The sequence below is a fragment of the Anneissia japonica genome, unplaced genomic scaffold (assembly GCF_011630105.1).
Source record: "Anneissia japonica isolate Jap-2015-1 unplaced genomic scaffold, ASM1163010v1 scaffold281_len866295_cov195, whole genome shotgun sequence".
Lineage (NCBI taxonomy): Eukaryota > Metazoa > Echinodermata > Crinoidea > Comatulida > Comatulidae > Anneissia > Anneissia japonica.
The window spans coordinates 839,588-855,881 of record NW_022728190.1 but is presented as its reverse complement, the minus strand read 5'-3'; the positions used below and the strand labels follow the sequence as shown (position 1 = coordinate 855,881).

At 33.4% G+C, this 16,294-nt stretch overlaps 1 protein-coding gene across 2 annotated transcripts in view; it reads right to left on the bottom strand.

The window, feature by feature from the left end:
- Positions 1-502: 502 nt before the first annotated feature.
- The window catches only part of LOC117113990, a 17,234-nt gene continuing 1,442 nt past the window's right edge, over positions 503-16,294 (bottom strand). The window contains exons 2-6 of one of the 2 annotated variants that reach the window (XM_033257498.1): positions 12,622-13,216; positions 11,789-11,897; positions 8,161-8,291; positions 7,135-7,257; positions 503-5,566 (exon numbers count right to left, since the gene is read on the bottom strand). In XM_033257498.1, the coding sequence (XP_033113389.1) occupies positions 5,393-5,566; positions 7,135-7,257; positions 8,161-8,291; positions 11,789-11,897; positions 12,622-13,216 (1,132 nt within the window). In that variant the 3' untranslated portion in view covers positions 503-5,392. The remainder of the gene's footprint in view (positions 5,567-7,134; positions 7,258-8,160; positions 8,292-11,788; positions 11,898-12,621; positions 13,217-16,294) is intronic. The other variant, XM_033257499.1, reaches the window with a different exon arrangement.

The window sequence follows — 16,294 nt, the reverse complement described above, 5'->3', positions numbered from 1 at the left end:
TAGCATACACGTCACATAGGCCTACATACATTCATACACACGAAGGGTATGATAAAGGTTCCTTTGCTTGAAAGTACAGGAACCAAAAACTCCCCATGAACCATTCCAGGAATTTCTATTTCGAGACCCTGTCTGAGGCTTATACTAGTCTGCCCTTGGTTCAGACCTAATGTCGAACTTGGTCTAGCAAACTTCTGGAGTCACCACTGCTTACGCCATGATTTACAGGATCTTAACAATAATATTCAAGGGGGTGGAGCTTACAGAATGCAGAGCCATCATCTACAGTATCTATAATATTTCTATGGCTATGGAAGATGGTTCTTTCTTTTTCCTTTTGAAGTTAAAATATGGGAACGGTCTCATGCACGCACACGCCACTTCGAAATACACTACTACATATAACGATCTTTACCAGTGAAATTTTAAAAGTATATGGTCTAACATTGATAACAATTGATATGACACAGGTGGTACTGTAAAAGGAGAATCATATCTTTGATTTGCTTCCAAAATTTCAAATATTTATTTTCCATTTAAAACAAACCAAAAAAAAAATATATATATATATATACTAATAATAAATCTGAGTAAATTAATATTTGGCAAAAATGCATCTTAATTGTCTAATTTCTTGTTTTATGAAAGTAAAATATATATGCTCAACTGCACATACCCTTGCTCATTCCGAACACTAACATACCGGTACAGCACAAAAATGGAGTTCTCTTTCCCCTAAATAATACACTAATAAATACTGTATTTCAGAACAATGCCGTAAACCTTGAATAGAAGCTCAATGTGCTTAATCTTGAGAAGCCCATCTTGAATTGAAGCGCCCTCTTTAGTTCGCAAAAATAGACTAGAAAAAAAGGAAGTCCATTTCGAAAAGAAGCAGCCCATCCCGAAGTTACAAAAAAAAGAGAAGCCCAGGGCTCTGTTCAAGGTTTTACGGTTTACAATTGGTTAAATAGGTACATTAGATCTTATTGTACAGTTATTCAGAAACATTTAATCACCAAGCTGAACTTGAATGTAATGCTGAGCAATTTCACAATCAATGGCTAGACAAATTTTTTTTATCTAGTTTTGGGAGAAAACTTGAAAGCTTAAGAAATTCTATTTTTTATAAGGAAAAATAACCCAACACCATATACAGTGCAGCTGAACACTAAATCATCATACAAACATATAAAACAGTAAACAAAACATTAACCATGTTTTTGAAACAAGTAACATGTAAAGCAAAATTTGATTTCTCAGCAATTAAATGTACCTTTATACACAGATGTTCCATTCAACTTGGGGGAATCTCCAAAATTTCCATAATTTGTCAAATCTTTCAAATTAATAAAGAAAAATTAAAAAAAGGGTATTAGTTGCTTCTTGAGTATGCATAATTTTTCATTTCTGTACCAACTTTCTCTGTGAGGGCTGTTGATCGACGAATCCTCCATCTCCACTTTCTTTATTCACTTGACAATGCGACACTGCTTGTTTATTTTTGACAACAGTCAGAGTGGATTGTAATTAAAAACGATCAGTTGCATTGCATTCCCCATGGCCAACAACAGTCTGAGCAGTGTGTACTTGGTATTCCGACACTCCAGAAGATTAATACACAGTGGCGTGTCTAGGGGAGGGCGCAGGTGTGCGCACCCCCCCAAAATAATTACTCGCATTCCCCAGTTGCCCCCACCTCCCAAAATCATGGTCAAGTAGTTAAAATCACCTTAAAATCACCATATTTTGCGAATTAGGGCCCCTCAACTAATCATCGAGCCCCCTCCACTCCGCCTTCGCGCCCCACTATCAGCCCCCCCCCCATTACAAGACTTCTAGATAGGCCGCTGCTAATACATGCATGAGAGAAAAGTAATAGGTGGTTGGAACATCTGCATACAGGAGATACAATAAACTATTCTATTTATTTAATATTCATCATAAACTTCAAGTTCAAATAACCTAAGGAATGTAAAAGCTACATTTTAGTGTACAGCATTTGTTCAATACAAATCAATCAATTAACTTCTCCACATTGTCATAAAATTATACATAAAACAATCATGATACAGTACTACTACAAAAAAACTTGCAGAAAGTAAGGCTTTCAGTCCAATACAAATACAAATAAAATACATACGCAATTTTATAAGCATGTAAAAAAAAATAAATCAATATCTGAACAAAGCGCCCATTCTGGGCTTGAGATGATTCCTTGTCCGATCATCTCCAGGGTCAGATTACAATCCTGGATATTCAATGAAAAAGGTCACAATATTTTCCAGTTTTGTTTCCTTTGTTTCTTACATCTCAGGTAGTAAAAAATTATTAATTATTTTCAGTTTCAGTTCTGATATTATATGGATAATTTAACACATAGGTATTAGACAGATCAAGGTCTAACGATCAAGGATTTTTGTATCTAAAAAAAAATCAAATTCAATTCAATTCAATTAAATAATCCACAGCGCCTAGAAGTGGGAATATATTAAATAAAACATACCTACAATATCTATAAAACCACCATGCTAGATATATTGTGACTGGCTGGGCCTAAGTTCTCCTGGTAGCCCTGTATTGATGATGGGCAATTCTCCTTGAACATGATATATGCATTGGAATGATCTATTTACAGGAAGTGATCATATGGGTATAATATGTGGAATGTTTGTACTGTATAAGGTGTTATATAAATTTTATTATAATTACTATAATGAATGAGATGATATATAAAATTAATTTAATAATTAATATTAAATAATTATGAAATATCACTGAATGAAACCCAGTACACAACATAAACAGTATTTAATGTCACTTTTACATCTAACATCTGATGGTTTGGGTTAAAAAAGTAAATAAATTTTATAAGAAACATGCATGGAATGTTCACAACATTTATATTGCCTTCAATATTAGAAGCACCTTCCCATTGCAGACTCTTTATCTTGATGCAAATATACTATACACATTCTATGAAGAACCTTGAAAAACAAATACAAGCACTAAATTAAAAAACAAATAAAAGCACAATAAGAAATATAAAAATATGAGAAAACAGGTGCTAGGATCAAATATCAAGCCATGTTGAAAGGTCAAACAAAATTAAATTCTGACTTTAATACTGTATCCACATTTTATATGTTTTTACTACCACATAAAACATAATTGACAAGTGTAATATTCTACTGGGGGTCTCAAACCACCCATAAGTTGTGGGAGCTTACCTAAAATCAGCATGCTCTTATGCATTCTCGCAAGCAAGCAAAAATCTCGCAAGCAAACAAAAATCTCGCAAGCAAACATTTCCCTGAAACTAACACATCTCACAAAATTTCAAAATATTTGCATGTTTTACTATTCTACTATTAATTTTCTCCCTCAAGCTACAGTAGCTGGCCATGGGTTAATGGTCAAAAGCAGCAAAATACAATAACATGTGTAAGAACGTTTGTTAAACCATATCCCCGGATGTAGCTTCTCTAATATTGGAAAACATGTGTTATTCAATCCAAATTGTACAGTGTCATGTACTGTACTGAAATTATACAAATAATACAGTTTGAAGGGTAAGGCACTATACTCTACATAAAACTTCATCATGAATGCTATACAATCCATGATTTAGCATCTTTAATATAGAGTACTACACTGTTACGTCATGATAACATGTGATACTATTCAGTTGCTATCAGCGACACAAAATGTCCCCACTGACAAACCATTGATCCGAATTTCTAACGCAATTAATAAGATGTACCTTAATTTTTTTTGTAAATTTTAATTGATGATTAAATATGTGTTCAATAACTATATAATGTGAGCTTTTGTGTTTTTAGTACATTTTGATGGTAAATTATTAGGTTTTAAAATGCCTATTCCAGAAAACCTATTCTAAACCATTAAGGTTATGAGGTCATTTAGGCGTAATGACCGCTTGTCTGGTTGGCAACAAAGGGGCGCCACCTGGTGTTGTGACGACAAGAGCGTTGTACTCTATGGTAAACTATAATTAGATTAGACTTGACCCCAAATCTGTGCATACACTAAATACAACTGCAGTGAAAACGTTGCTAACTTGCAAAGTGTTGGGTTTTACACGACCTGAAAGCAGGGGTCACAAGATTCAAAGTAACTTTATTGCGATTTTAAGGAAAATTTGAAATGTACAGAATAATTTAAAGTAATAATAGTAGTAGGAAGAATACACATCTGGGAGATCGGTTTAAATGAGTTTTTTTAATACATGTACACAGTTGCTGCACATGCTGAGACAATTGATAATACAGTAGTAAATACTTGTAAAAACATGCAAATACTGTGAATTTGCGGAAGATGGTTTATTTTTCCAGAAGATTCTTAGCGGAAGCGCAGGAGGCCTTCCTGCCTAATTTCCAGTACCCTGCAGGAGACTTGGAAACCATGGGCATTAAATCCGGTCTTTAGATTTCTCTATTTAGAGTGAAATTAGGAAATAATACATTAAATAATTTAAAATAGATTTACATGAGCTTACTTATTCTCAGGGATATTCTTAATAAAACATTTCATGGTAGCCAGAGATGAAGTCCTGTACTCGTTTTACCCAACTCCATTAAAATATTACAGTAATTACTAACATCATCACCATTATTGTCATTTAATATACAAAAAACACTATATACACAAAACATTTTATTATGTCCATCGTGTAATATTTTTATGTGTAAATCATATATAACAAAATTGCATTAACATCATTATGTATTTTATAGTGGTCTTTAATTGGAGGGAAGATTTTCATTTGGATCTGCCAAAACCATGGTCTTTGGTCTCTAAATAGAGGGAGTCTGCAATTGGAGGGAACAGCTAATGATAAAAGATAAAACATGAAAACAAGCAAATATTATGAATTTACAGGAGATGGGTTATTTTCCGGGAGATTCATGCTTGCTTGCGGGAGACTCAGGGAGACTCGCGCGAGTTGTGCGAAACTTGGGATTCCTGTGAATGTGATTTTGTTCAACATTTAATAAAGCAAAATAATGTATTATATATTTCTAATACCCTGCCAATGTAGCATATATTACACCAAATAGCTAATTTTAGTGCACATGCTCAACAAATTCCACTTTAGCATAAATAAACTGTATGCGTTTGTGTGCATTAGACCAGCAAAAGTTTACACAAAATGTTAAAATAGAAAAATTTGCTCGATATATTTGCAGAAACAGCTCATAAGGGAAATTTTTTGATATACCTGTAGAAAGGCTAAAACAAAAATATATGTCTGTACCCTTCTTTGGCACTAAATATCAGTAGTGATTGTTACCCTAAATTCACCTTTAGAGACATCATGACCTTTCTTTAAGACAGGCTATTTCCGGATGACTTTGACTGTAGATATCTTTTAAGGTTCTTGATCCACGTAATCAGCTCGCAGACGACTGTACTTGTAGTTGGGAATTTCTAGTTGGTCATTCTTTTTCTTCCCATGGATCATCCTCCCAACAAATGTCAAAAATAAACCACAGATAACAAATATGCCAATGTAGCCAACAATCCTCCAATCGAAAGACTTGTGCTAAATATAAACATTACATCAATTTATGTATTTAGAAAATATAAGATTATAAAGTACACAACACAATCATAGAGTGGAGTTGGATAGCTTGGAATTTAAGATGTTTGCATTCCAGTCTCAGGGTACTGGGTTCAATTCCTGTCGATGGCAGAATTTGTCTTAACCACGCTCCCCTCACCAAAAAAAAAAAAAAAATCCACCTGTGCCAGTTTGTGATTCCAGTTGCTAATTCTGTCTATTTTATTTTTGGATTTCTTAGCAACATATTGCGTATTATAAAGAAAAAATGTTTACTTAGTTTAGCATGAAGTGGTGTTGATGAATTTAACATCTTTATACTTAAGTCGTCTTTTTATATTTGCTAAATTATAAAACCACAACAATTTCAAGGAATCAGCTCCACTTTATTCTTACCGAATCTGCTGTAGCGATCAGCTTTAGTGATGACTAAGATTTAACAAATATTCATCATTTCAATGAATAATACTATAACCTAGTATAGTAGGTCAAAATTCAGTGTCCAAAATAAAAGCGTCAATGCAAACACATGCTTATGCTCTAGTGGCTTGGCTTTGTGAATAACAAATTTTTCAATTTTCAATTATTATTATTATTATTATATATCTAACCACTATCCTTATAGAAAATATTGGGCAATCATTGACTTATCAATATTTTTGATAAATAATAATAACAATAATAATAACAATAACAATAATAATAATAATAATAATAATAATAATAATAATAATAATAATTATTATTATTATTATTATTATATATCTAACCATTCTCCTTATGGAAAATATTGGGCAATCTTTGACTTATCAAAATGTTTGATAAGTTGATTTACAATGGTTGAATTAATTGGCTTACTTATATTTGTAAATTTCTTACTTTGTACAGTATATTTTAGTTATTTATTGGATCAAACATCTTCCTCATTAATACCATTTATGTATTCTCAGCATTCAATGTTTATAATTCAGATATTGGTAACTTTCATTACTGTTCAATTTTTAAATTCAAATCAAATCAACTCCACTTATTATTAAAGCCTATGCAATGCAACAGCACAGCGCGATGGATTGTTTTTAATGGCGATCTGTTCAGACTGCCACCCTACAAGCAGCAGACGGTGATCGCGTCGTCTAGCACTGACAGGGAGATGGATTCGTTGTACGACATCGTGTGACCGTTGTAACGCGCAGTGAGTTTTACGACGGTCGTGCGACCGTTGTAACGCGAAGTGAGTGTCCAGCTTTATAAAACTTATTTTGAAGAACATCAAAAATACTCAATTACTTTGTACTTATTAGCAGCATCCACACTAATTTTGTGGCAAATTTGAGTGATTTGCCCATTAATGGGCATGATTTTGTTATATCACACCCATATATGGGCACGATGTTGTTATATCATACTCATAAATGGGCATGATGTTGTTATATCACACCCATATATGGGCACTATATCATATATGCAACCAAAACAGGGTATTTGTCACATAAAACGTAATAGTGTCAACAGAGGTAGGTAAACTTAGAAATCTTTAACAGAATCCTCACATGATGAGTACCTACAGCCCCATGTTTCTTGCTTGGACGAGGAGAAGCCGGGAGTGTTGTGGATATAGGAGGCGGAGTCTTACTGCAGAGGCCATCTGGCAGTGGACAACAACAGAAGTCAGACTGCAAGTTATAAGATAAAAAAAAATACACATTTTAGGTTTTATGTAATCAACAGCGCAACATAGAGAAACAAATAAGAATAAATATTAATGGCGGATTCAAGGGGGGAGAGGGGAAGCCAGCCCACCCACTTCCCTTCCCCAACCTACATTTTTAAAAATTGTTTTTTTAATTGGAGAAAAAAGGAAAATTATATTTAAATTTCCAGCCCACCCACTTCCCTTCCCCAACCTACATTTTTAAAAATTGTTTTTTTAATTGGAGAAAAAAGGAAAATTATATTTAAATTTAAGTTTGAGAGTGTCATTTCCAGCCATCTAGAAATGTCATAATCTTACATTTCCATTTGGGGCTGTTGTGATTCAAGATTCAAGATATTTTATTTTTCCATATAAAAATAGAGAAAATCGTATTGCTTGTCAGATGACAAAAATATAAAATGAATACATACAGTGCCAAAGTTTATCAAGAAGGTGGTATAGATCCCCCATCTACTGTATAAAGTCTTTCCAAAGGGCCCCCTCTATTTCATGGATCCGCCACTGAATATATAAGTATGTTATAATTAATGGTAATGTTTTTATCAAAAGGCAATAAGGAAATACATCCACAGACAAAATACACAAACTACTTACATGTACAGTATTTACCATTTCAATGCTAAGCAAATTGGGTCTAGCACATTACACTACTGATCAATCGGAATACTGTACTAGTCATTATTACCCATGAATATGTATGACCATGTAAATATTGACCCATTGATTGGCTGATTTTATATCTCGAGCTGAAGCATCCATTAGCATGTACTATACAGTATATGTACCACTAAACAATCTAGATTTATTCTTTTAAGGTGGCTGGAGCAATGTCTTATAAGCAAACAAATGACGTCATAAATACCTGTGATGGGCAGGTAGCTTGGGTAAGGTTCAACTTTGAACATTTATTTCTGCTTTGGTTATTGCATGATTCAATCAAGTCGCTATTAATAGTCTCAAAGAGGAAGTCTTCAGTTTTTATTGGTCCTTTGCCTAGTCAAAAAAATATGGATGTGGTGTGAGCACAATTTTTAGAAAGATACAGTATCTTTCTTTACACAGATTGGTATCACTGCATAAATCTGAGTGATACATATGTTTTTCAGGCACATGGGCAAAGAGAGAATAAGTATTGTCTTATAATGAGTAGCAATGGTTTTGGAAGCAGTAGTGGTATTTATTTGTTATTACATATTCAGCACACAAATCAAGAAAAGGCCAGAGGGGTGTCAAGAGGACTCCATGGGCTAAGAGCCCAACACAAGATGTGTGTATCGTCTAAACCCGATGGCCAAATTTTAAAATACAATTACCATTTACAATTATTTCATTTAGTTTTTTAACAAGAGCCTTTTCATGAATTTCTGCAACAGGGGTTTGATCTTCATTTACAATTTTACTGGCTGCCTTTGTTATTTTATTTTATTTATTTGTATTCGCAATGGTCAGTTCAGAGAACCAAGCCACACAAGCAAAACACATTTAAACAGAACTAATCAAACTTTGATAGAATAAATGGTTAGTACCAGAAAGGGCCCCGCCTTGGGTTACATGCTCTTTTTTACTTTATTTTATATTTTACTTCATTTATTTATTGATCCTGTTCTTAATTCTGGTGAGACTCAATCTGCAGCAGAAGTGAACTATGAAGTTGGCCTTAAATTTGAAAGAAGAAGAAAAAGGGCTTACAGGATTTCAATCTGCAAAATGCAAACTGTTAAAACACCAATAAAACCTGAATTTAAAATGAGTCAATGCAGTTTGGGGGAGCATATCTAAATCAAGTTATTGTACTTGCCAATCCACAATATTCTGGTCTAAAGCACAATTTTGGACCACCCTAAACCATAAAATCTCTCCCCATGAACTACCAGTAATTTTAATCCAGGTTGGACCCTCAATTGTTGGACCCCTGTCGTCATATTTTTGTCTGGAAGTGGAGATGTTTTTGTAGTGAAGAAAAATCCTGTGACTTTGAGGAGTTCAACCTAGAACCTTGGGAACGGAAGGCAAGCAACTTTAACCACCAATCTACAGCTCCACATTCATACAGCTTGATTGGTACAGTATGTGTATTATTGAAATCTGTTACAAAATTTACAATGCACACATACCTAGAAGCCTTGCTCAAAGCTTTTTTTAAAACTCAAATGGATTATTTTTTGTAACTAAACGACATCAATTACAATTGCATATTTTACTAGAATTAATTCCATAAGTTTTTTGTTCTTTTTTTGCTATTTAATTATTATTATTGTCTGTGGCCTATTTTTTTGTAAGTAAATTAACTACATGTATTAATATTATATTATTGCAAATTTGTTTTATGATTAATTCTACAGGGTTTTTTTTTATATAATTATTGTTATCTTTTAGGGTCTATTTCATTACATGGATTCTATGCTCACACTAGCCAATTCGCCGATTCGCCAACGGCGAATTAAGATACCGTTTGGCAAAGAAAAAGTTTGCATCGTTCGCCAAAATGGCGAAAGCAAATTTTTATATACTGTAAACAAATTTGAGATTCGTCAAGGCTAGGCCTAGGCTAGGCTCAACTCTTTTAAAGTTATCGCGAGCAGCGGAGATATCACTAAGCAACCCGATTTTCACCACATGTTCAGTAGAGATTTATAGACATTGTCAAGTTCATGTCGAAAATCCCAGATAAATAAATCGTTCTGGGCATGCATGGGCTTCGAAGCAAACAATTTGATCATTGTCTGCACATGACACGCTGAAACTATCGTTCCCACGCTAAGAGAGAATGCTAGAACGATATTTCTTCGGCGATTTCGTTATTTAAAACATAGTTATTATACTACTTAAAATAATACATGTGTTGTATTCCGAAAATTCGAATCTTTCCTAATTCCGAATGTAATATTCGGTCCAAACACAAAAATCAACTTCTTAAACCAGACGATCAGTTAACTCACAACAAAACAACAAGCATACGTCTACCAGATGCCGTGAAAATGAACTGTCATGCCATGCCATGGAGATAAATTGATTAAAATGACAGGACAGTATGTTAAACAAAATTAGTAAAACCTTCTACCAGGGTGATTCTTTTCAGTGGCCTGGCGTTCTAAAAACTTGAGTGCTATTTCCGAGCATCTAGACGTGAACATTTTACAAAATTTTCTAATTATTTTCTAAAAAATTACCAATCAATTTGTAGAGAATGAAATTTAATCTGTTAGATTTATTTATATTTATCTCTAAAATAAAACCATCAGGGTTTCTTGTTATGTTTAAATTAAATCTTCATCGTCTTCATTGAGCTTGTTCCTTGTGTCATGCACTATGAAACTTTGGGCGATCTGATGTCATTGAAGCATGTGTTTGCACGCCACTGCCGCACCCCTGAAAACAAAATTAACCAATTGGCGGGCAGGGTTTCGGAGGCACAGTCTCTGCCCTCAGCATAGTGATGAATGAATTAAGAACTTGAATGTTATTTCCGAGCATCTAGACGTGTAAATTTTACAAAATTTTTTTTACCTCAGCCCTAACCATGGTGGGCTGAGGTTATCGGAGCCTCTCACGCCAGACCAATCAATAAATGCTTCCGCCGCCCCTGATTACGGAGGAAATTTGTAGAGAATGAAATTTAAATTTATTTATATTTATCTCTAAAACAAAACCATTAGGGTTTCTATATTCGTTTATATAAATCTGTTTTCATCGTCTTACACTGAGTTTGTTCCTGTGTCATGCACTATGAAACTTTGGGCGATCTGACATCATCCCAATCTAAGCACGTGCTTGCACGCCAACACCGCACCCCAGAAAAATATTAACCAATTGCCGGGCAGGGTTTTGGAGGCGCGGTCTCTGCCCTCCGGAAAGGTCATCGTGGTGACCAAAATGTGTTGTGTTTATAGAAGAGTACAGAAGACCAAAAATGCGTGTCAAATAATATAAAAGCATCAATTTTATTGATAAAATTTTTACATTCGATATGCTGCAGAGCAAAACACCAGGTAGGGCCTACTCTACTGTACGAAACAGTATTTAAAATAGCAGTCGCTTGTAATGCCAAAAAATGAGGCACTCTCTACTCCCAATTTGAATTAGGCCTAATGCCTAGACGAAGCACTAGGCCTAGAGCAGGTCCGGTAGCTATCGGTCCCATATATTGTAAACGATCATTTTTGTTTCCTTTGTTCAATCATTTATATTATTATTATTACCGCCTTTACAACTGGTTACAAATGAATAAGAAATAAATAAGCAATTAATTCATTTATGGAACCGTTTTTGTGAAATTTTATTGGTTTTTAAATTTGGTTAAAGCATTTTCAATTTGGCGAAAAAATTAAAAACCTTTCGCCATTTTGGCGAAAGAAAATTTGACCCTAGCGTGAGCGTAGTATGAAAATAAACCATTTTGAAATGAATTTATTCCAAATAAAACATTATGGTACACCTTAGTTACTGCCTTTAATTGGCTCATTTCACTGGTTTAGCAAAAGTCTACTTACTCTTGGTAACATTCGTGCATTCGTTAGGCACCTTGAATTGTTTCTCAAACTTGAACCGAGTCTTAAAAAATCCGATGTCATTGCATCCAGAATTATTGCATCTCACCACCTGCAGAAGGAGCAAGTATTTGAGTATGAAGTTTCACAAACCCATTTTCATAAATGGTATAGCCTAAAATTTCATCTCCCAGAATATGCCTGGCAAATTGCCCATAAAAATGGCAGAGCTACATTATAATATGCTGTTTTAAAATGTTTACACTATATTGTAAAGTAGGTCTACAATATATTTCCAAACCATAGGCACCTATGGGACCACAGCATTTTGAGTCTGAACCATGTGTAGAAAAAGGTTGAGAATCAGGGATCTATTATTTTTAAAATACCTACAGCTGATGTAGAAATATTTTATCTGGTTTGGATGAGTATTAATATGTAATTTTCCTCATAATATTACTCTACAGTAGGTTTAATGAATTGGACACAGTGTAGAAAAAGATTTAACTGAAAATGACTTACAGTATGTAGAAATACCTTCATTTGGTTTGGTTTGTTATTTTAACCATATGAGAACCCACCTATGGTACCACAACATTTTGAGCATGGGCCCAGTGTAGAAAAAAATTCAGAACCTGGGATCTAATCTAAAGTGTACCTAAATACCTTCATCAGGTTTGGTACGGTATGTAATTTTCCCCACAACATTTTGACCATAGACCCAATGTAGAAAAGGTTGAGAAACAGGGATCTAATCTTATTTGGCATGTAATTTTCCCCATATTATTATTCTACCGTATTAGTGAAATGTACTGTACATGACATTCCATACTCACATTTTCTAAAGAGTTGTTGGAACAGTTAAATTCGACTGTCCATCCAGTGGCATTAAACAGTAATTTCTTTGATTGATTTTGTTTCGTGAATGCAATCTGACAACATGCATGTTGTATTTGGACTGGCATGTCTCTTCTTGTCCTCTGCGTCATGGCAGGATTCTGCAAATTCGGTGTAGAAGCATTGGTTTTGTCCCCAGCAGAAGTGGAAACATCTTGATTCTCCGTGGAACTCTGTGGTACTTCACTGGTAGTGATTAGTGTTTCTGTGGTAACAATAGGCTCACTTGTGGTAATATTAGTTCCAGTAGTAGCTGGTTTCTGTGCAGTAGTAGCTGGTTTCTGTGCAGTAGTAGCTGGTTTCTGTGCAGTAGTAGCTGGTTTCTGTGCAGTAGTAGCTGGTTTCTGTGCAGTAGTAGCTGGTTTCTGTGTAGTATTATCTGGCTTCTGTTGTGTAGTTGTTGGAGCTGCGCTTGTTGATTTTATCGATGGTGGCATAGTAGGGAGGGGAGGGCATTCCTCTAATTGTAGATGTACTTCTCCGGTATGCTTTGCATACCCAACATAGCAGGAACAGTCTTTAGATACAACAACACTATGGATATATAAAAGAAGATTTAGCTATTAAAGAAAAGCAAATGTTGGTTCACATGTTGAAGGAACTGAAACCTAACCTATTCTAGTTTGTTTTCATTTTGATGGCGATAAAATATAAGGGAATTATAGTCTTATTCCAGCATGCCATGGGAAACGTTTGGTGAGATATTGGTGGGTGTTGTACAGTATTGTATATTTATTTGTCAGCCAATGAAATAAAAAAAATCAAAAAACAAATGCTAACAAAACATAAAGGAATTGGCTCCGAATTTGGCAGATTTCAAACTCTTACAATTGATTAGATCAGACATTGTGATCGCCGTAAAGTTAAAAATGCAAAGCCTATTCTTTACTCTTGTTGTTTACGGTCACTACATAAACAGCTCACTAACTGCAGCTAAAAATTTACAACACCGAGGTCTGTCCTAAAAGAGACCCGCCAAGTGGGCTGATCGGATCGTTAAATAACAGCGTAAAGACTCGTGCGTTCTACAGCTGCGTATAAAAATAGGCAACACCGCGGTCCACCCCTAAAGAGACCCGCCCAGTGGCTGATTGGATCGTTCATTCACAGCATGGATACTAGCGTTCCACAGAGACTCTGCTAAAAATAACTCGTTACATCATGCATTGTAAGTGGGTGGACTTCCTTCAGACGGGTGTGTTTATTTGAATTGGTTGTTGTTGGGCAAAAACTAACCTACGACATCAAGAAAGTTTAGGCAAATTAGATTAGATTCTGGAACGCAATTTGGCCAAATCTATTTACGTATGCAGAGAACGTAAGACGCCAGGCAGGACGGTCACGCATTAGTGATTCCGTTCTAGCGTCGCACAAATCGAAAGCTGGGCAATTCCACGGTAACAGTGTGACATTCAAAGACAAATTTTTAACTTCAATCACATAATTTTTTAGAAAAATCAATGAACATCATCAAACAAACTTTTTATTTACAACTACTACTACACCCTTTTTATCAACAATTCATTTTTTTTTAACTAGCTACATTTATGAAATAATAACTAATATTTGCGTTGGTAACAGTGTGACGAAAAAGGACATCAATTTTTTGCCTGATTACATAATGCTAAAACCCTGTGAACTGGAAGTAGATATTTTAATTTCAATGTACAGTATGCATAACATGAGATACAGTTTAAGCTTAAATGTGACACAATTTATTTTTAAAATGGTTGATGAATACAAAAAATATTAAATGATAACTAATTAAATACCCAGTAACAGTGTGACGGTAACAGTGTGACAAAATGTCCACATGAATATCCATGTTAAAAAAGCAGGTTTATTCAACAATAAATAACATATCGTCATAATAATGTTTCTTGTAAGGATGTATAGATCTATAATCAATTCATAAAACCATATGTCTTGAAAAAAAAAATGATTTAGCACCATATTTTTGGGGGAAGAGGAATACAGGAAATAACTAATTAACAAAAAAAATACATAAAATAGCTTATATTTTGGGGGGAAGAGGAATACAGGAAATAACTAATTAACAAAAAAAATACATAAAATAGCTTATAAGTGTTTAAATAAAAAAAAATATATTTTTTTGCTTAATAGGTTGGTAAATCTCAAATAACTAAATAAAAAACATAATTTTAAAAATTATAATTAGAAAAATGTAATTAAAAATACATAATTAGAATTCGGTAACAGTGTGACATAAATATCAATCTACAATATAAATATGCTTTTCTAAGTTTTCTTAAATTAGTGTCAATATTATGGATTTAATAGAATTAATTAACAAATAAACTCGATCAGTACTTATTTTATGTCAGTCATAATAAAAATAATAACTTTATTTAATAAGGCGCACACAATATCTATTTAATAAGGCGCACACAATATCAATTTAAAATGTTTGCAGGCGCTGTACAGAATTTAATAAATAGAAATTTACAAAAAAATCTGTACTTGATATATAATTTACATTAAAACTTACATAGAAAATTGGGACATTAAAAAGCATCTCAATACAATTTAGCACATCAAAAACATACCGTGAAAAAAGATAACATACAGTACTAAGATTTAACAAGGCGCAACATAAAAGAGAATAAAGCACTAACAAATATTTTTGGATTGTTTAAAAGCAAAACACTAGACAAGATCACCAAACAGAAATTTACATCAAAAAGTTAAGAAAAATTCAAAGTAAGATGCCATGCCGATAAAAACTACTGTCCATCACGTATCTTGGATTAAAATCATGTATCTTGGAATAATTAAGAAAGTAAAATGCTTACAATGGTAATTTAATTTCTTTTTTATCCTTATCATTGAGTGCTACAGTGAATTTTTATGGAATGATGTATTATTATCCATTAATAGTTGGTTATCTGATGGGTATCTTAAGGAGAGTATCTGTCCATATTCATAGCAATGTTTGAACCAAAACTAAATTTACTATAAAATACTTGACTAAAACCGATGCAAATGGTAATGGCAATAGGTTTCAGCGTACAGGAAACCTATTTAATATAGTAATTTACATTATTATTAAATTTTAATTAATATCCAACAGTTATAGATTTAATAGACCCATATACATATGTCATTTAATAAAATTAAATTTTAATTTAATTAAATTAAATTTAATTAAATAAATTCAGTCTAATTTATATTAACTTTGTAATATAAAAAAGCATTTTTTGTGGTAACAGACACATTTTTATGATCAATTATTATTAATATTTTCACTTTGTGTTGGCTACTTAAAAGCTATTAAATACATTCATCTCTACAGTGTAGGAATAAAACTATTTATAAGGTACTAAAACATTGGTTAAGATTTAATTAACCTAAGTAGATAAAATCACTGTAAAATTCAATGAAATTTCTTATTACGACAGTCACACTGTTACCGAAAGTTAACAGTGTAACATATTTCATATTGTTATTATTCATATTTTAGTGCAATTATAATCAAACTTTTATGTGTATTTAAAGCCCCATTCCCGGCAAAATTTCAATTTTTAAGAAAAATCTAATTTTTGTATAATGTTATAAAGATTTATAAATATAATACGGAATTGCTAGTTTAAC